The sequence below is a fragment of the Ictidomys tridecemlineatus genome, chromosome 1 (assembly GCF_052094955.1).
Source record: "Ictidomys tridecemlineatus isolate mIctTri1 chromosome 1, mIctTri1.hap1, whole genome shotgun sequence".
Classification (NCBI taxonomy): domain Eukaryota; kingdom Metazoa; phylum Chordata; class Mammalia; order Rodentia; family Sciuridae; genus Ictidomys; species Ictidomys tridecemlineatus.
In genome coordinates, this window is record NC_135477.1 from 209,427,158 (window position 1) to 209,448,384 (window position 21,227).

General features: G+C 36.9%; 1 protein-coding gene across 1 annotated transcript; it reads right to left on the minus strand.

Moving 5' to 3' along the window:
* Positions 1-2,483: 2,483 nt before the first annotated feature.
* Positions 2,484-19,610, minus strand: Cenph (centromere protein H). Its single transcript, XM_005319538.4, has 9 exons — positions 19,396-19,610; positions 16,033-16,088; positions 12,353-12,401; positions 11,896-11,970; positions 9,876-9,932; positions 6,703-6,766; positions 5,736-5,787; positions 3,263-3,426; positions 2,484-2,632 (listed from the first exon to the last, which is right to left on the minus strand). Exons 1-9 carry the CDS (start codon positions 19,527-19,529, stop codon positions 2,540-2,542), a joined length of 744 nt encoding a protein of 247 aa, XP_005319595.1. The 5' UTR covers positions 19,530-19,610; the 3' UTR covers positions 2,484-2,539.
* Positions 19,611-21,227: the final 1,617 nt, after the last annotated feature.

The following is a 21,227-nucleotide window of genomic DNA, read 5'->3' on the forward strand; positions in this document are numbered from 1 at the left end:
TCTAGCACATGCGAGGCCCTGGGTTTAATCCTCAGCACTACATAAAAATAGATAAATAAAATAAAGGTATTGTTTCCAACTACTTCCAAAAAATAAAAAAATGTTAAAAAAGAATAAAACACATAAATTATGATTTATTAAAACAATGAAGTAAAACTGTAAATATTCCAAAGAAAAGGAAGAGGATTTAGAATGAATTTAGGCAAATCTATTTTGATTATTAATCCAAAGAACAGATTTCAAATGCTATTATTCAATGAATATACCACCACCCCTTTTATTTTGGGTGCCAGGGATTAAACCCAAGGCAAGCACTCTACCAACTGAGTTATATCCCCAGCCCAATGAGTATACCTTCTTAAGTATAAATACCTTCAAGAACACTATGTTGTCTGTAAAAAATGATAAACAGCTCTGAATCAATAAAAGAACATAAGTTGTTGCTCAGGGCCTTGCTAAATTGTAAAGCTGGAACTTGCAACCCTCCTACCTCTGCCTCCCTAGTTGCTGGGATTACAAGTACAAACCATGGTGCTCAGCACAACTTTTTAATTAGTAAAGCAAAGCAACATTTATTTTTGAAATTTCATTTTTAAAGGTAATGCACATGCTAAATAGAGAAATGTAAGGTCTGCAGATATAGCTCAGTGGTAAAGATCTTGCCTAGCATGCTTGAGGCCCTGGGTTCTATCTCTAGTGTTGTCAAAAAACAACCATACAAGCAAACAAAACCAGCAGCAATTACAACAACAACAACAAAAAAAAAAAAAAAAAAAAAAAGAGAGAGAGGTAAAAGAGAAAAGAGAAATACAAAAAGAGAGGCTGGGCTTAGTGGCACACACCAGCAACTTGGGAGGCTAAGGCAGGAGGATCTCAACAATTTAGTGAGATCTTTTCTCAAAATAAAAAATATGCAGGTGCGGTGATGCACGCCTATAATCCCAGAGGCTCGGGAGGCTGAGCCAGGAGGATCAAAGCCAGACTCAGCAACTTAGTGGGGTGTTATGTTAAGCAACTCAGTGAGAACCTATCTATAAATAAAATATAAAATAGGGCTGGGGATGTGGCTCAATGGTTGAGCACCCCTGGGTTCAATCCTCAGTACAAAAAATAAAAATGACTTGGGAAACCCAGGCAGGAGGATTGCAAGTCCAAGGCCCGCCTAAGTAATTTAGTGAGGCCCTAAGCAACTTAACATGACCTTGTCTCAAAATAAGAATGGGCTGGGGATATAGCTCAGTGGTAAAAGCAAACCTGGATCAATTCTTAGTACAAAAAAATAATAAAAACTAAACAATCCCTAATATCAAAAAACAAAAAGTAACAATAATAATTAAAAAAAAAAAAAAGGAGAGAGAGAAGTAGGGGAAGAGAGGGAGATAGGAAAATCAAAATCTACATGGGTTGGGGTTGTAGCTCACTCTACAGTGCTTGCCTCACATGTGTGGGGCACTGGGTTCAATCCTCAGCACCACCACATAAATAAATAAAATAAAGGTATTGTGTCCATCTACAACCAAAAATATTTTTAAAAAATCCTACTACAGGGCTGGGGATAACTCAGGTTGCTAGAGTGCTTGCCTAGCATGCACAAGGTCCTGGGTTTAATCCCCAGCACCACCAAAAACAAACAAATAATAATAAATGAAGGAGTCAAGTCTTTTTTTTTAAAATATTTATTCTTAAGTTTTAGGTGGACACAATATCTTTATTTTACATTTATGTGGTGTTGAGGATCGAACCCAGTGCCTCATGCATGCTAGGCGAGCACTCTACCACTGAGCCACAATCCTATCCCCAAGTTGTTTTTTTTTAGTTGTAAATTGTCAGGATGTCTTTATTTTTATGTGGGGCAAAGGATCGAACCCAGGGCCTCACGTGTGTGAAGCAAGTGCTCTACTATTGAGCTACAACCCCAGCCCAGAAGGAATCAAGTCTTAAAAAAAAAAAAAAAAAAATCCTACTACAAATAATCACAACTGTTAACACTTCTACTTTTTTTCTACTATTTTGGTTGATAAACAAATGCATATGACTTGGGGTTGTGGCTCAGAGGTAGAATACTTGCTGGGCCTGTGTGAGACCTCGGGTTCCATCCTTAGCACTGTAACAAAACCAAAAACTACATGTATAAATGAACCTAAGTATTCCAAATAAGAAGTGGGACTATCAAGAATGTTGAAAATATCCACATTAAACAGAAGTTGGACCAAATGTGTTCTCTCCCAAAGCAAAGATTTTTGGACACCTTTAGAATATGGCTGTCACAGGCTGGGGTTGTGGCTCAGAGGTAGAGTGCTCGCCTACCATGCATGAGGCACTGGGTTTGATCCTCAGCATCACATAAAAATAAAATCAAGATATTGTTATAACTAAAAATAAATATTTTAAAAAAAGAATATGTCTGTCACTTTAGTAATCACATATAAAACAGATTCCATAATATAGGGTTAATTCAAGCTAAAAAAATTGCAGCATTAGAATGGTTTCAAAAACACTGAAATATATTTCACTTGAAATTTGCCAAACAGATTTTTAATTAGATCATGGTGAGATTCTTCTCAAGTTGTAGAACAGTTTCCTTGAGGGCAGAATCCTCTGCCCAGTTAGCTTTACTTCCTAAAATGAGGTTCTATAATAAGAAAAAAAAATTTTTTTTAAGTTATAGGTACTTTTAAAAATTTAATAAAATTTAAAAAATCCTTTCACTATCTTATCTATTGAACATTATTTGGTATGTAGCTCTGTGATCATGAGGAAAAATGGTAGTACATTCTTGTGTCTTTATTCCTATTTTCAGTAGGGCTGCCTTGATTCCTATAATGCTAGACAAAAATTACAATGCATAAGCTTTTACTTGTTAAGGATACTTGTAATGCTATCCTAGACTGGAGGAAAAAAGACTATGGATGTGGTTCAGAGTTCACTTTGTACTAGTATGGTGAAAGGCAATAACTTACCCATAAGTAATAAGCCTTATTTTCAAAAGAGATAAAAGACCTAGTGCTCAGCCCTTGAAATGTTTCAAGACTCTCTAAAAAGTTGACAATATTTTTGTGGTAGATAAGAGGCATGATTAGGGTCATATTCAATAAAAATTCTGGTTGTTTTTCTTTGAAAAGCTATGGCTCAATGATCCAGAGTTATTGACCATCCTCAGCTCTAGTACTGAATTATTTACTAGGATCAAAAACTAAATAAAATAAGTCAATACTATAAAAATATTATTTACACCTTCTCTCCTAATTTATGTAAATGTTACCTGGAACACATGTTGAATAACTGTAGTAATTTGTATCTCTTTCTGTAGGTTTTTTTGCATGGCCTTTATCTTGTCTGAATTTTCCACATTGTCCAGATCTTCTTTCTGCTTGTTCTTTTCTGTCTGTATTTCTAAAAGCTTCCTTTCTGAAGCTTGTTTTAATTCTATTAGGTAAAAATAAAACAACATACTATATATGACGATTCTATAAACAAAGATCTCAGAAATTATGAAGTAGAATATTTCTTTGTTATTCTACACAAAAAAAAATTTTAATAAACAGCATTTTAGGCTACAGTTCTATTTTGATCTGAAAATGACTTCACTGGTACAAAATAACAGTATTTTAAATTACTTTTTTTTTTGGCGGTACTGGGGATTGAGCTCAGGTCCTCTTGCATGCTAGGAAAGTAATCTCTACAACTGAGCTACGTCCACTATCCCCTACCCTTTTTTGGGTGGGGGATTGAGACCAGGGTGCTTAACTACTAAGTCACATTCCCAGCTCTTTTTATTTTAAGACAGGGTCTTGCTAAATTGCTGAGGCTGGCCTTGAACTTGTGATCTTCCTGCCTCACCCTCCCAAATTACAAGGATTATAGGTGTGTGTCACCATGTCTGGTACCTGTACATTTTTAACTTTTATTTTGAGACAGGGGTTCAATAAATTACCCAGGGCTACCTGGAATTTGTGATCCTCCTGCTTCAGCCTCTAGAGTAGTTGGGATTACTGGCATGGTCTATCATGCCCAGCAATATTTTAATTTTGTTGAACAATGTCCTCAGTGAAATGTTCAAAATATTTATGTACAACAATAACAGCTGTCATTTGAAGTGGCATGATGTAAAAGAGAACTTACTCTAGGTTGTCAACATAGGCAGGTGATACCTATAAATAAAAGCAAATACTTTTCCCCCTTTAATTACATAAATGACACATAAGCTAAATTTTAAATAAAAAATAAGATCCCCTTCTTTAGGGACAAATATCATGAACAATTTTTTTGTATATCCCCCCAAAGTTCTGAGAATTAAACTACCAATTTGAAAGTATAAATGGGTATATCTCAAAGGGTTTAATCTTTGACATTAATGAAATAAAATCAGGTTAGAACGCAATGAAAAATAAAATAAAACATCAACAGGGTGATCAGAATAGATGACCAAGATACCCGACTAGGAGGCAAATCTATATAATGTTTAAAAATAAAACATCAGTACTATATGCTGGTAAATGAAAAAAAGTTTACAGTAGAAAAAAAAGTGATGCCAATTTAAAAAAAAATATGCATTGGGGCAGGGTTGTGGCTCAGTGGTAGAGCACTTACCTAGCATGTGTGAGACACTGGGTTCAATCCCCAGAACCACATAAAAATAAACAAATAAAATAAAGGTATTTTTTCCATCTATAACTAAAAAATATATTTCAAAAAAGAAATATGCATTAAAGATTTTTTTTTTTGAGAGAGAGACAGAGTTTTTAACATTTATTTTTCAATTTTTGGGGGACACAACATTTTTGTTTGTATATGGTGCTGAGTATCGAATCTGGGCTACACGCATGCCAGGCAAATGCGCTACCTCTTGAGCCACATCCCCAGCCTGCATTAAAGATTATCTCTTGATGATTGAGGAAAAAAAATTAACCTTTTCTATATATATTTACCTTTTTCTAAATTTTCTATAGAGAATGTATATTACTTTTGAAATAAACATTTTAATAGTTTCAATGCAAAAAGCTACCTCATGTCATCATAAATTAAGTGAAAGGCTATAGAACCATATGTATAAACTGTTTATTTAGAAATTATCTATATTTTGGGGGCTGGGGTTATGGCTCAACAGTAGAGCATTTGCCTTGCATGTGTTAGGTACTGGGTTCAATTCTCAGCACCACATATAAATAAATGAATAAAATAAAGGTCCATCAACAACTAAAAAAAATAATAATAATTATATATCCCCCAGTACTGGGGATTGAATCTGGGGTACTCTACCACTGAGCTATATTCCCCTATCCCTAACCCTTTTTATTTTTTCTTTTGAGACAGAGTCTCAATAAAGTTGCCCAGGCTGGCCTTGAACTTGTGATTCTCCTGCCATAGCCTCCTGAGTAGCTGGGATTATAGGCCAATTCCACTGGGCTTAGCATATATAACTATTTTCTATGGTCCTGAAGGAAGATCTCTAATGACATGTATCAGACTGAGATCACATGGGAAGAAAGCATGACTTTTGCATTATAATTTTCTGTATCATTCGATTTCCCCCCACTAAGAATGTATTAATTTTTATGATTTAAAGTTCTAAACCACAAGAATAAATACGCAAATATATTTCATATTTTTAAAATTTCCACATTCAAAATTTTAAAAATTAAAAAATTTCTCAGTAGCTGAGAGATCTGGCCTTATCAATTTCCAAAGTAGGTAAAAATGTGTTCTATCAAAACAACAAAAAGTATTCTACATACGTAATCTCTTCTTTCTAACATCAAGCAGTTTTTCCTCTAATTCCCAAGATTCCTGTTATTAAAATAAAAAGATTAAAGCATATTATTTAAGAATAAATCTAAAATACTTAAATTATTGAATTTCATCTATCCATGTTTTCTAAAGTTTCCATTTTCAATTCTTCTACTTCATACAACAAAAGGGAGAAGATAGTAGTTTAAATTATATATTGATCATTTGTATCATTTGTTGGCAATAAGAGTTATGAAAAAGGAGCTGGGGTTGTGGCTCAGCAGTAGAGCACTTGCCTAGCATGTGCAAGGCCCTAGGTTTGATCCTCAGCACCACGTAAAAATAAATAAAGTGTCCAACTACAACTAAAAAAAAATATTTTAAAAAACTAATTAAACCCAATGGTGCTTAACCACTGAGCCACATCCCTAGCCTTTTTTAATATTTTATTTAGAGACAGGGTCTTGCTAAGTTGCTTAGGGCCCTGCTAAGTTGCTGAGGATGGCTTTGAACTTGTGATTCTCCTGCTTCAGCCTCCTGAGCCACTGGGATTACAGTGTGCACCACCAAGCCCAGCTTTCTTTGGGCAATCTTTTTTTATTATTATTATTTTTTAGTTGGAGATGAACACAATATCTTTATTTTATTTATTTATATGCGGTGCTAAGGATCAAACCCAGTGCCTCACGCACGTGAGGCAAGCGCTCTACCACTGAGCTACAACCCAGCCTTCTTTGAGCAATCCTTTTTTTTTTTTTTTTAATATTTATTTTTTAGGTGTAGATGGACACAACACAATGTCTTTATTTTTTTATGGGTGCTGAGGATCGAACCTGGGTCCCACCCATGCTAGGCAAGCACTCTCCTGAGCCACAATCCTAGCCCCCAATCTTTTTTAAACATATGATACAGTTATCAGCAAAAAGTTGTCTATGAAAATGTGAGAATGCATAGTAACCCAATGTGCAAGTTTACCTGCTGTGATTTCATTACTAACTTATTCAGCTTTAATATGTGTTTCATGTTATCCATGAGCACACTGCAAAGGAATAAAAAATATGATTATATTTAACTAAAAATAATAAATATATCTCATTAATGAAGGCATCAATTAGTATATATTTACTTTTATTGAACCCCCTACTCCTTAGTAGAAAGCTGATACTTACAAAACAAATCTGGAAAAGTTTGATGTAAACTAAATTTCTTAAAATTATGAATGCATTCCCTAGAAAAAATTGTGGTCCCAGATAAGAAAGAATATTGAATTAAAGAATGAATATTTCTAAATATTCCATATTTAGGAAGAAAAAGACTTATACTTTGCATACTCTGTCCCCACACAAACTCAGCCTCCCCACCACCAGGTGGTGCATTTGTCACAGTTAATAAAACTGCACTGATACCTCATCTTTAACTAAAGTCCATAGTTGATGTGAAAGTTCATTTGGTCTTTTAAATGTGTTTTGACAAATGTGTGATGATATGTATTCACCATTAAAGTATAATGTAGAATACTGCTACAGTTTTTGGTTTGTTGTTTTTTGTGGTACTGGTATTGAACAAGGTTCAATGGTTCCAAGGTTCCAGCATGCTTGGCAAATGCTCTACAACTAAACTACATCTCCAGCTCTTAGGGCCATAGTTTCAGTGTAATTTATAAAGATTCACTGTTTAGAAACTTTTTTTTTTTTTTTGGTACTAGGGAGTCAACCCAAAGGCACTTAACCACTGACCCACATCCCCAGCCCTTTTTCTTATTTTTTATTTTAAGAGGGGTCTCACTAAATTGCTTAGGGCTTTGCTAAATTGCTGACTTTGAACTTGTGATCCCCCTGCCTCCGCCTCCAGAGTCTCTGAACTATAGGCATAAGCCACCTCACCCAGAGCCTATTAGAAATTTAATAACAGTGTTTGGAGATTGGGGCCTTTGGGAAGTAACTGGAATTATTTTTATCTTATTTTTTTGGAGTACTAGGGGTTGAACTCAGGGGCACTTGACCACTGAGCCATATCCCTAGCTCGATACTGATTTTTATTTAGAGACAAGGTCTCACTGAGTTGCTCAGCGCCTCGCTGTTTTTGAGTCTGGCTTTGAATGCTTGATCCTCCTGTCTCAGCCTCCGGAGCCACAGGATTACAGGCGTGCACCACAGTGCCTGGCAATGAGTTACTTTCAATTCCTGTTTCTTCAAAAGATGTTTCTGAGTGCTTACTACTTGGGAAGAACTGTGCCATACACCAGGATGTAAAATAAAACAAAACACAGTATGTATTTTCAAAGAGGAAAGAACCCAGTGGGGGAGAAACATAAATCTACAACCACAGTATATAGCAGTAGTAAATATGAACCAGAGTTATGCAAATGACAAAGAAGGGAAATCCTTGAATCTTAAAAAATGTGCAGTAATTACCTAGATCAGGTAGTTTGGTATGGCTGGAATAAGACTGGATAAAGCAGTGGTTCTCATGCTTCAAAATGCCACAGTCACTTGGGAGGCTTGTTAAATATGGACTCCTCAACTCCACTTTCAAAGACTGTGACAGTAGGATTGGGCTATGACTAGCAATGTGATTACTGTGACAATTCCAATTATTCTGATAGTCAGACAGGTGGGTAAAACACTAAGAAACTTAGAGAGCTCAAAAAGGAGAACCTTTGCATAACCTGGGAAAGGTGAACTCATTTTTACATTAGTTACAATAAGCGGAGGAAATGTCAAGCGGAGGAAATGTCAGTGTTCACCAAAGCAAGTCAAAGAAAATACATTTGGTTGGTCAAAGTCAAAAGTCTCTAGTTATAGGCTGGGATTGTGGCTCGGTGGTAGAACACTTGCCTAGCGTGTGTGAGGCACTGGGTTCGATTCTCAGCACCACATATATATAAATAAAAAAATAAAGGTCCATTGACAACTAAAAAAAAAAAAAGTCTTTAGTTAAAGGTTAATTAGTGGTTTCTGAGAGAGTAAGTATTTTCTTTCACTGTTTACATTGGGCTTTTGTTTGCTTACATAAAAAAACCCAAGACACTAGAGCCCTAGGTGCTAGAGATGTTCAAACTAATCGTGTTCCAGTTAATGTGTTTTTGTACTGGGAACTAAACTCAGGGGTGCTTGATCATTGAACCACCCCAGCCCTTTTAATTTTTTATTTTGAGACTAAGTTCTCGGGACCTCATTAAATTGCTGAGACTAAGTTCTCAGGACCTCATTAAATTGCTGAGGCTGCTCTCAAACTTGTGATTTTCCTGCCGTAAGCCTTCTAAGTCACTAGGATTAAAGGTGTGCATCACCACACCCAGCTCCAGTTAATTTTTTGAAATAGTTATAAATTTTAAAACATGTTAAAGGCACTGTCTTGGCCTGTTTGACCTTTCTGTGGTTTTTGAGTATTATATGATGAATCTGTTCTGTACCCCAACCAACTATCTTGAGAATGTTTTAAGCTCTCTTTTATGGAGGAACAATAGTCCAGAAAACCTAAATTCAGATTTTAGGATTTTTTAATCTGAGAGTTATCTAGAATATTGGAGGAATGCAAATTAGTCTAAACTAAGACACTCAATAAAATGTTCAGATCCATCTTGGAACTTCTTCAGTGCTAATGGAAGGTGTATTTTATCTTAAGATATTTATAGATTTGAGGGGTAAGATCACAGGTAAGGTCTGGAGCCAAATTCTTGGGAACAGGTTATAGAAGACTTTGACAGCCAGAGTGTTTATTTTAACTTCCTTGGCAAACTCTTTAATCTAAATAAGCTCACTTCTACCAATGAAAAATGAGAAATAAATTTCTTATCTCACTGAGTTGTTGTTAGATTAAGTAAGGTAGTATTGTTCCTGGATAATAGTTAACACTAAATAAATGTTAACTGTCAAAACCTTCAAATTTTTCAGGTCTTCTGTATGCAACTTGCTTCTTACAGCCATAATCCATTTGGAAAAAGATGTCAACAGGACTATAAAATTTGTAATCCCAGGGAGAGCCTATAAAAATTCCATTTTTTAATCTTTTTAAAATTTCCTAGTTAAAAGCGGCTAACATTGACAGTCAATTTTTTCAAAATTCACAAAACTAAAAGCAATATGTAAAACTACCTAATTATTCCCTTCCTTTCCAAACCCATAGTCAGGGGAAGAAAATCATACCTATTCATGGTGTCATTTTTTTCCAGGTTTTTTTTAAGTGCAGTTGACAGCTGCATCCTGAAAAGGAAAAAGCCTGTATTATCAAACATGGATAACATTTATGATACATTAAAAACACACATTAAAGATGGATTTTTCTTAAGATATATGTAAAATGTAAGTAGATTTTTAAACAGCATTCCAAAAGAAATACTTTGAGGAATAAAATAGAAACATGAAATAATGCCAAGATGAACAGGGCTGTAGCACATAGTTGTGCATTGTGAGGCTGAGGCCAAGTGAGTCTGAATCTATCTTGAGCTGGATGAGTTCTCTACACCATCCACTTTGGTGGGATCAGCGTGGTTCTGAAATGGGAACACTTATAAAAATACAAAACCATGTTTGACCATAAACTTTAAAACATGCTGCTGTAAATTACTTTTAAACTCAAGTAGCTAATAATAAAAAGGCAATCAACTCAGCAATAGTAGTTATCTCTTTCCTTTTGACACACTAAGTAATTAAAGCAGCGTTAAAAAAAATCTATTTAATCCTTTCAAACACCAAATGAGATTTAATCTCATACTTCCATTTTCTTAAATGAAGTTTCCTCATTAACTGTATCCTACATAACTTCTTCAAAGGAAGATATTAAGGAAAAATGTAACTTTTCTCTCAGGGTTCAAAATTTGTAATAATCATCATTTAACTAATGATTGGACTAATTTATTTAATCTTGTTTAAAAATTCTTTCCACCTTGAACCCATAACCATTTTTTATTCAGTTCATAATGCCTACATTAAAAATGTAATAATTAGAGAGACTGGGCAGGATAAAAAGTTAAGCTAGGCAGACAGAAGAGGAGTGGGAGAGGCCAAGCGGCATGGAGCTGGGGTAGCTCCACGAGCCCTTCGCACATTGTAGATTAGTGCTTCAAATGAACTGGTGCTTCACACCATCTCCTGCCACTTGTAGAAGGTTGGCCACGTGAAGATCCAGCTGTATATGGACAGCCAAGAACTTTAGGCAGTTCTGCACTAGAGAACAGAAAACATGAGGTGCCAAAAGGATACAAAGGGAGCACCTTCCACAGGGTTATAAAAGACTTTGTGATTCAGGGTGGAGATTTTGTTAATGAAGATGGTACTGGAATTGCCAGTATTTATCTGGGGCCATTTGCAGCTGAAAATTTAAAGGTAGGCACTCAGCTCCAGGCCTTTCCATTGCAAACAGTGGCCCCAGTATAAATGGTTGTCAGTTCTTTATCAACTGCTTTAAGTGTGATTGGATGGATGGGAAGCATGTAGTATTTAGAAAAATCATTGATGGACCTCTCATGATGAGAAAGATTGAGAATGTTTCCACAGGCCCCAACAGTAAGTCCAAGCTGCCTGTGGCAATCTCATAGTGTGGGGGGATGCAGACCAGACTGACTGAATCAGTGTTAAGAATCAAAACCCAGGACTTGCTCATGCTAGGTAAGTGTTCTGCTACAGAGTTATATCCCCAGCTCCGAAGGTGCTATTTGAATGACTGAGGTATAGAAGACACTATCCCCCATTCTGGAATTACCTGGAGACATACCTTCCTGTAGGGAAAGATTATGCAAGATGTGTTGGAGCCAGTTAAGCTTGAACTCCATTCATTTCATAAGGAACTAAAGGTCAGACTGATGTCAAAGAGCTGGGCTGGTTTTACCCTCATTCTGGAGAAGTGTAGAGGAGAGCTGGAAGCATTATTTATCATGGAATGTTGCCTTTCTGTTCCCCTGGGCTGCTTATCTCCCCATTCTCAGCTGACCTCAAGTTTTCTGCCATTTTAGATTGTCCCTTGCTCTGAGTAATATTCTTGAATCAGAGAAGCTGGACTGGCCTTTGTATTTGCTCTCCTGCCTGATGTGATGTGACCCCATTTGATCCAGAGACCCTGGAAGTTTCAGATTCAGAATCACGATTGTCTGTGTTTAAAATTTCAACTCTAAATAAAGGTTTTTGTGTGTGGGGGGGGGGGTTAAAAATAAAAAACAGACACAATTACCTGGCTAATGCAAGATTTTTCATTTCAAGAGCAATTTTTACCTCTTCAATTTCATTTTCTAGGTCTTCAACTTTACTATTAAAGGAACACGAACAAAATTATTTCAGCAACATCAGAAAAAGTCAATTGAAATAAGTATGTAAATTAAGACTTTGAAAAAAGCAAAGCACCTCTATTGGAATAGAAATATTCTTCAAGCTCAACTTATCTATACATATTAACAGATTTGGTAAACTGATACTTTCTGAGCTACTTGCATAGTATCTTATAAGAGGGAATGCCAGTGAACACTCATCTACATTTAAGTTTTCATTCCACATTAACAATTTCCTGATAAATGCATGACATGTTATTTGGAAAAAATAAATAAAAGAAAAAAGAAAGACAATTCTATAACATGGATAACATGATTAATTCTTAGTAAAAACCACAAATAAAATTTTAAAATATGACATACGCTTCAATTTGGTTTTCTTGAATGATTTGTTCTGGAGTTTTTTCTTCATCTACAAATAAATAATTTTTTGAAGTCAGTAATAGTTTAGAACAGTGCTGTTCAAAAGGAATGTAATATAAACAAACTATGACTGCAAAAGAGTAATTTTATTTTATTTTTTTGGTCTTGGGGATCAAATGTTAAGCACATGTTCAACCACTGAACTATACTCCCATTCCCAAAAGAAGTAATTTTAAAAATCAGCTACCATTCAGCAACTTAGTGAAACCTTGTCTCAAAACAAACAAAAAAAGGTCTAAGGATGTAGCTTAGTGGTAAAATGTTCTGGGTTCAATTCCCAGTAATTCTCTACTCCTACCCCCCACCCCCTGCCAAAAAAATCAACTTTCATATTACAAAAATAATGAGAAACAAGTGATATTATTTTTTCCCCCTTCTTTTTTTGGAACTGGGGATTGAACCCAGGGCACTTAACCACTGAGCCACATTCCCAAGTGATAATTTTTTTTTTTTTTTTAAAGAGAGCGAGAGAGTGAGAGCAAGAGAATTTTTAAAAAAATATTTATTTTAGGGGCTGGGGATGTGGCTCAGGCGGTAGCGCGCTCGTCTGGCATGCGTGCGGCCCGGGTTCGATCCCCAGCACCACATACCAACAAAGATGTTGTGTACGCCGAGAACTAAAAAATAAATATTAAAATTTCTCTCTCTCTCTCTCTCCCCTCTCTCACTCTTTCTTAAAAAAAAAAAATATTTATTTTATTTCTTAGTTTTAGGTGGACACAATATCTTTATTTTACATTTATGTGGTTCTGAGGATTGAACCCAGTGCCTCATGCATGCTAGGCGAGCACTCCACTACTGAGCCACAACCCCAGCCCTGAGAGAATTTTTTTAATATTTATTTTTCAGTTATCAGCAGACACAACATCTTTGTTTGTACGTGGTGCTGAGGATTGACCCCGGGCTGCACACATGCCAGGTGAGCGCGCTACCGCTTGAGCCACATCCCCAGCCCCACAAGTGTTAATTTTAATGTATTTATTTAGCTTGATAAAACCAAAATTTTATTTTAGCATGCAATTACTTTAAAATTACTAATGAAACATTTGACATTCTTTTTTACATTTATAGCCCATTTCAATGAGGACTAGCCACATTTCAAGAGCTGCACAGAGCTGGTGGTTAACATATTGGACAGACCAGTTTTAGAATGATAAAAATAAAAGGGAATAAAAAATGAATAAGGTATTTAATGTAAAAAAATCAAGTGTGGGAGACTGGGGGTATAGCTTAATGGTGGAATGCTCAGCTAGCATATGCAAAGCCCTGAGTTTAATCCCCAGCACTGGAAAAAAAATCAAATGTAGGTCTACATATTAGCAACAACTAGATATTCAAATTAAAAATTATCATGAACAATGGCATTCAACACCATGAAACATAAGGATAAGTTTACAAAACTATGACCTCTGCACTAAACACTACTAACTACCCAAATGGATAGAAACACAATGTTTATGCATTAAGAGAATCCATAGTGCTAATATAACAGTTTTTCTCACACTGATGTTTAGATCCCATTCAAATGCTATTCAAAATTCTTTTTTGGGGGTAGAAATTAATAAACTAATATTAAAATGTATGTAGAAAACCAAAGGATCTAGAATAGCAAAACAATTTGGAAAAAGGACCACCAAGTTGGAGGACATATTGTAACTGATATCAAGACTTACTATGAAGCTACATCAATCAAGACAGTGTGGTACTTGTATAAGGACAGACAAATACCTTAATGGAACAGAAAAACAAGAGTTAAGGACTTTCCATGATGATGGAAAAGCTTTATGTCTATGATGTCCAACAGAGTAGCCACTAGCCCCATGTGGCTATTGAGCATTTGATATGTGACTAGTACAACTAAAGAATTTACTTGTAAATTTAAATTTTAATTAACTTAAAAACCCACATGTGCACTGACAGGAGGACTGCTAGTTCAAAGCCAGCTTCAGTGATTTAGTGAGGCCCTAAGCAACTTTGTGAGACCCTGTCTCTTATATATACAATACAAAATAGGGCTGGGAATGTGGCTCAGTGGTTGAGTGCCCCAGAGTTCAATCCCCAGTACCAAAAAACAAACAAACAAACAAAAAAAACATTCACATGGTGCTAATGACTACTCTGCTGGACAACACAATTCTAGAAGACAAATCAAACTGATCATTACTGGGGTTTAGAGGGGGGACTGACCATGAAGTGGCACAGAGAATCTTTTGGTACAAGAGAAATGTTTTATATCACAACTGTAGCAGTTACACAGATGCATACGTTTGTCAAAACCCATCAACTTATACTCTTAAAATAAATGCCTTTATTGTAAAAATAAAAATAAATCCTTTAATCAATTAAGTCAGTAATATTTTTTACTTTTAATTTTTAATTTTGTGTGTGTGCTGGGGATCAGTCTTATGGTCTTGAGCATGGTAAACATGTGCTCTATCAATAATATACTTCCAATGTAGCATCTTTTTAAAAAATGATAAAAGAATCATTTCATATAAATATCTTTGTTTTTCTTTTTGATACTGGGTGTTGCTATGTTGCTCAGGCTGGGCTCAATTTGCAGTCCTCCAACCTTACCCTCCCAAATAGCTAGGATTAAATATCTTCTTTCTCTCTTTTTTTCCAATTTTTTTTCCTCTCATTTATTTATTTAAAAATATTTTTTAGTTGTTAATGGACCTTTATTTTATTTATTTTTATTTGGTGCTGAGAATCAAACCCAGTGCCTCACACAGGCTAGGTAAGCACTCTCACTGAGCTACAACCCCAGCCCCTATTTATTTATCTTTTTTAAGATTTTTTTTTGTAGTTGTAAATGGACACAATACCTTTATTTAATTTATTTATCTTTATATGGTGCTGAGGATTTAACCCAGGGCCTCATATGTGCTAGGCAAGTGGTCTGTCACTGAACTACAGCCCCAGCATCTTTCCCATTTATTTTTACTAATTCATCATAATTACCATAATGGTGGGACTCGTTATATTATATTTGTACATGCATACAATACAACAATATGATTTGGCCAATATCATTCTCCAGTACTTCCCCTTTCCCTTCTCTCCTCCCTTCCCCTGGTCTCTTTCTTTTACTATACTGATCTCCTTTGATTTTCATGAAATCTCCACCCCCCTCACCCATTTTTTCCTCCCCAGCTTCCACATATAAGAGAAAATATATGAGTTTGGCTTTAAGTATCCACTTTCAAAGATTACAATGAAACATCCTGTGTGGCCTGCTTTAAATCTGTCCTCTCCTTTAATTGTAGTAATTTTATAGTATGGACTATTAAACCACAAATTTTCAGATGTTTTAATGAAATTATCTCACAGGGAAAACAAGGACTATAAAAAAAGGGGGATTCATCATTTGGATTACCTCTAAAAACATCTTCTCAAAGAAGACATACCTAGCACCCTGTCTAATGTAGTCTCTCTCTCTCTTATTCCATTATTCCTTCCTTACAAGTACCATACTTTACCTTGCATGTCTCTTTGTTTACTTGTTTTGCTACACTAGAATATACATAAATAAATTTTTATAAAGTTGATTTTCTTTTCCCTAGAGTAATATTCATCATCAAACTCCCAAAACTTTATTTGAAAATGAAATTACTCACATGCATCAACCATTGACTTATATTCTAAGAGTTGTTGTTTTGTCTGTGCTCTCAGCCTGAAAACAAAGAAAACAGAAAGTCATCTATTATGGATTGAGGTTTTACTCATGGTCATACAATAAACAAATTTATCTTCACTAAAAGCTGATATAACAAAATGAGCATAAATAAAGAAACTCAGAATTAAAGTCTTTCAGTTTGTCCTCATATTATTTAAAATAGGCACAAGGAACTTTAAGGACTCAGAGTAAGACACAAAATTAAATACAGTGGGAAAACAGCATCTGTGAGAAAAAGTTTAAAATTTACTTTTAAAATTTATTCTTAATAAGCTAGACAGAAATGGGGCTTAATGAAAACTGCTGCGTACACACACACACACACACACACCCACACGCATGCACGCACACAAATGTAGACCATAGTGATGAAACCTAAGAATACTGCAATCAGTTTACACATAAACATTATAACATTCTCAAAAAATAGAGAAAAACACAAAAATACTATTCCATGAACAATTAAATAATTCATAGAGAAAAGTTTCTTAGTTCTATTATTTTCCTTAATCCAAAAATCAAACATAAAATAAATAGAAAAGCTATGGGCAAAATGATAGTTATTAAGTTGTATTTATAAAACACATTTGCATGATAGTTGCATAATTCTGAAACTGTATTGAGACTTTGGAGAGCTATTCAATTAGCTAAGAGAAATTTGACAAATTCCTAAAACTCTGTGGCAAATTACTAATGTTTCAAAATTCCAAATAAAAAGAGCAATTTCTTAAAGGTAAGTAGACTAGCATTCTATAAGATACACTGAAAGAATAATTCCTTTCTTAGCTGAAATGAAAAAAAAAATCTTACATTTTTAATATTATTTTTATTGTGGGCAGGAGAAAATTTTTAGAGTACTGGAGATTGAACCTAGGAGCACTATGCCAATGAGTTACATTCCCAATCCTCAACAAAACACAGCATCTCCCTAAATTGCCTCAAATTTGCAATCCTCTTGCCTCAGTCTCCCTCCAGAGTAGATGGGATTATAAAGATGTTCCACTAAGTCAGGATGTGACTCAGTGGTAGAGTGCTTGACTGGCATGCAGGAGGCCCTGGATTCTATTCCCAGCACAGCATAAAAATAAAAGAAAAACAATAATAACAAACCAAATCAAGGGTGCTCCACTATACCCAGTTTTGGAGGGAATGTTAAAAAGGAGGGTGTAAAATTTATTGAGTAGTTAAGACCTTTTGAAGCAATGTAATGCTAAAATATAACAACAATTCTTAAGGCAAAATACCCTTGTTATGATTTAGAATAAAGGTCTACAGGGCTGGGAATATAGCTCCAGTGGTAGAGCACTGGCTTGGCACATGTGCAAGGCCTTAGGTTCAATCCCCAGCACTACCAGGAGGAAAAAAAAAAAAGGACCACTCAGTAAATAGTTTAAACTTTGGGAGTCCTATGGTCTGTCTTAAGGACTCAGCTTCACCCTTGTAATGGGAAAGTTGTGTTCCAATAATACTTTACTTATGAATGCTGAAATCTAAATTTCATATAATTTCCATGTTATGAAATATTCTTGTGATTTCCTGCCAACCATTTCATATATATATATATATATATATATATATACACACACATATATATTTAGTTGTCAGTGGACCTTTAATTTTTTATTTATATGCAGTGCTGAGAATTGAACCCAGTGCTAGGCAAGCCCTCTAACACTGAGCGACAACCTCAGGGTGCCCCCCACAACCATTTAAATGGAGAAACATACTATTTTTCTTCTTCTTTTGGTACTAGGGATTGAGACAAGGTCTTGCTAAGTTGTTTAGGGCCTCCCTAAATTGCTGAGGCTGGCCTCAAATTTGCAATCCTTCTGTCACAGCCTTCTGAGTTGCAAGCATGCATGACAAAATATTCTTAGTTTCAGAGGACAAACACACACACACACACCAACCACAAAAACAAAAAAAACTCTGCAGGGTGGATATGGCTTAGGGCCTTAGTCAACCCACTTTTTTTAGAAGATTGATGTCTCTTGTCATCAAATCTTCCCTACCAACTGCTTAATGGAAAAGCACAAACCAATCCTCTTGGTACATAACAAATGAAGCTTTAGAACTACAAAGGGTCAAGGCCATAAAAGAAAGGGGTGGGGGAGATCTGAAGCCTTGCACCTGGCTTTTTGGGGGCAACATCGCCTATCGATGCAGCCTCTTGGCATCCAGAATGCTGGGAGTCTCCCTCGTCCACCCCTGGAACTCTCAGAGAGGGCATCAGACAGCAGCTGCTACTGGCTCTTGGGTGGGGCCTTAAAGTCCCAGGGAGGTGCCTCTGGATGGCTAGGGCACCTCAGGTTTCAGTGACATCTGGAAGATCCAGGACAAGGCCTGGGCCCACATTCCCAGATGCCAAAAAAAGCAGACTGGGAGGGACAATGGAAGGATCCATATGTGCACTAGCAGAACTGGGGGAGACCTCTCCAGACTAGAAGCATAGTGGTCAAAATTTATCAAGTGTTTACCATCTATTAGGTACTCATGTAAAAGAAGTTAAGATGGGGCTGGGGCTGTAGCTCAGTGGTAGAGTGCTTGCCTAGCTTATGTGAGGCACTGGGTTTGATCTTCACTCAGCACCACATAAAAATAAACAAATAAAGTGTGCATCTACAACTAAAATTATTTTTAAAAGTTAAGATTTATCAAAATATGTTATATGCATGTATGAATATGTCACAATGAATCCCAGTAGTACGTATAATTATAATGCAGCAACAAAAACAATGTTTTTGAAAAGGGGTGGGACATCTTCTTTCCTGTATTTGGCCTGGGTGTGTCCCTCATCTTTTTTTTTTTTTCTAAGAGAGAGTGAGAGAATTTTTTAATATTTATTTTTTAGTTTTTCGGTGGACACAACACCTTTATTTTATTTTTATGTGGTGCTGAGGATCGAACCCAGCGCCCCGCGCAAGCCAGGCGAGCGTGCTACCGCTTGAGCTACATCCCCAGCCCTTGTCCCTCATCTTGCCAGAAAAATTGGGAGCCCCAGGGCGTGAGTTGGGAGAAAGGGTGGGGAAAGTTGCAGCTCCGGAGGAGCTTCCTAAGGACTCTGGGCTGAACACTTCCAGGGGGTCTCAATTAAACACCCTTAGCATCTCTCCCAGGAGGGTGTCAATTTCTCTACTTTTCGCAGAAGAAAGACACTAAAGAGTTTAAGTGAATATTGCGGTGAGTAACGAAGCCATTAAGTGACCGCGTCCTAATTCGAACCCTGGTCTTACAGAGGAGAAAGGAGAGGAGTCCTGAGCCCGGGCGCCCACTCGGCTCCGAGGAGGCGGCGAGAGGGAACTACCTGAGCAGCAGGGTCATTCGGTCGTCGCTGCGTGCCTCCTGAGCGCCGGCGACGTGCGGCAGCCCGCCTGCCCTGCCTGTCCCTCCGGAGTCCGCCGACTCTGCGGCAGTTTGCTCCTGGAGATGCCGCTCCATTGCCAACACGAAGACACCGTTGGAGAAATAAGGCGGTTCTGAAGGGGCCGCTTTTCCCGCCACGAATTCGATGCCCGGAAGGAGCCGCGAGCCCCGCCTCTTCCGCCCCAGGGCCACACCCCCTCCCGCCCTCCGGTTGGCGAGATTACTGTAGACTTAGATTTTGTGCTGGTCCAGTCGGTGGAGCTCGCTATGGACCACGAGCGATAAGTTCAAAGAACTGGGCTGGTGGTGTGACTCAGTGGTAGAGCTTGTCTCTTGTGCGTGAGACCCTGGTTCTATCTCTAGCACCGCAAAAAAAAAAAAAAAAATCTAAGAACTTGAACTTAGCATCAGCAATGTCCTAGAACAGCAGCAGTATGGAAGGGGGGAAAAGAATACCCGACCTAAATGGTCAGTCAGTTTTGACTCTGTGACATAGCTCTTCATTGCTCTACCTCGGCACTGCTAGGCTGTAGAATTGGAAAGCTGGCCAGCGGGTTGGAAAAGATAAACTTTGGAGAGGGCTTTGGATTTTTTTTTTTTTTTTTTGTCGTGCTTAGGAATCAAACCTAAGGCCTAGGCATGTGAGACAGTGCTGCAACCATTGACCCGCATTCCATTCCCTTAGAAGGATTTAAATCTAAGGCCGTGAGGTGCATACCCCTCGTTTAGCAGAGAAATGAGTAGTTCAAGTTTTAAGGTTACCCAAACCCCCCCAAGTACAAAGCACTGCAGGCACATGAACCCCAGACTTTCAGTGTGGCCACTTGCACTTTCAATTCCTTACATGGGTACTTCATTCTGCTATCAAGTAGGATTCCCACCACTCCTGAGAATTGGGTGCCCCTAAATGTCTGCTCTGGGACTGGGCCAGTTACAGTTGAGCCATGAAGCTGAAGAAAATGCTGGCCATACATAAATGACTTGTAGGTTTTCACTGTAGTCGTGTAAGGCACATTTGTCCCTGATGCAAAAGCACAAAACCTCATTGAAAAGGGGGCCAGATATGAAAAAAATGTTCAACATCATTAGCAATTGGGAAAAAAAAAAATCAAAACTACACTGAGATTTCATCTCTCACCACTCAGAATGGCAGGGGGAAGAAGTGCTGAGGAATGGTATTGGCTTATTTATATTGTTATATAAATTGTTTATGTACGAATATGTAACAACACATTCCATCACTGTGTACAACAATAATGCACCAATAAAATATGTGGAAAGCGAAAAAAGAAAGAGGGTTGAGAATTTTTATAGCTACAGCAGTTCCCAGTTAAACTTGACCACACAGTGCTTTCCCTCCTATATCTAATAAAGTTCCTGGTATTAATTTCCTTGGCTTTTGAAAGGCGTAATAGGGGGCTGGGGATGTGGCTCAATCAGTAGCCTGCTTGCCTGCATGCGCGGGGCGCTGGGTTTGATCCTCAGCTTTCCATTAAAAAAAATTAAAAATAAAGAGGTTGTGTCCACCGAAAACTAAAAAATAGATATTAAAAAATTCTGTCTTTAAAAAAAAGGCATAGTAGGATGTAAAAGGCATTAGGCTTGCTAATCCTACCCCCAAACTCATGGAACATTGTTTCCTTTAATTAATTTTGTTTTATAAAAATGTGATCCTACAGATGTAATCCCAGATATTTGGAAGCCTGAGGCAGGAGAATCTGCCTGAGGCCAGCCTAGGAAATTTAGCAAGATCTTGTCTTAGAATAATAAAAG

Bases quoted from the DNA above. Each gene is read 5' to 3' on its own strand.
- Cenph (XM_005319538.4), bottom strand. From the start codon at position 19,529: ATGGAGCGGCATCTCCAGGAGCAAACTGCCGCAGAGTCGGCGGACTCC. The intron at 3,427-5,735 runs GTATGTAGAATA...TTTACCTAATAG, and splicing joins TGTTAGAAAGAAGAGATTAC to AATTAAAACAAGCTTCAGAA. The intron at 2,633-3,262 runs GTAACATTTACA...TTCTTATTATAG, and splicing joins TTATTCAACATGTGTTCCAG to AACCTCATTTTAGGAAGTAA.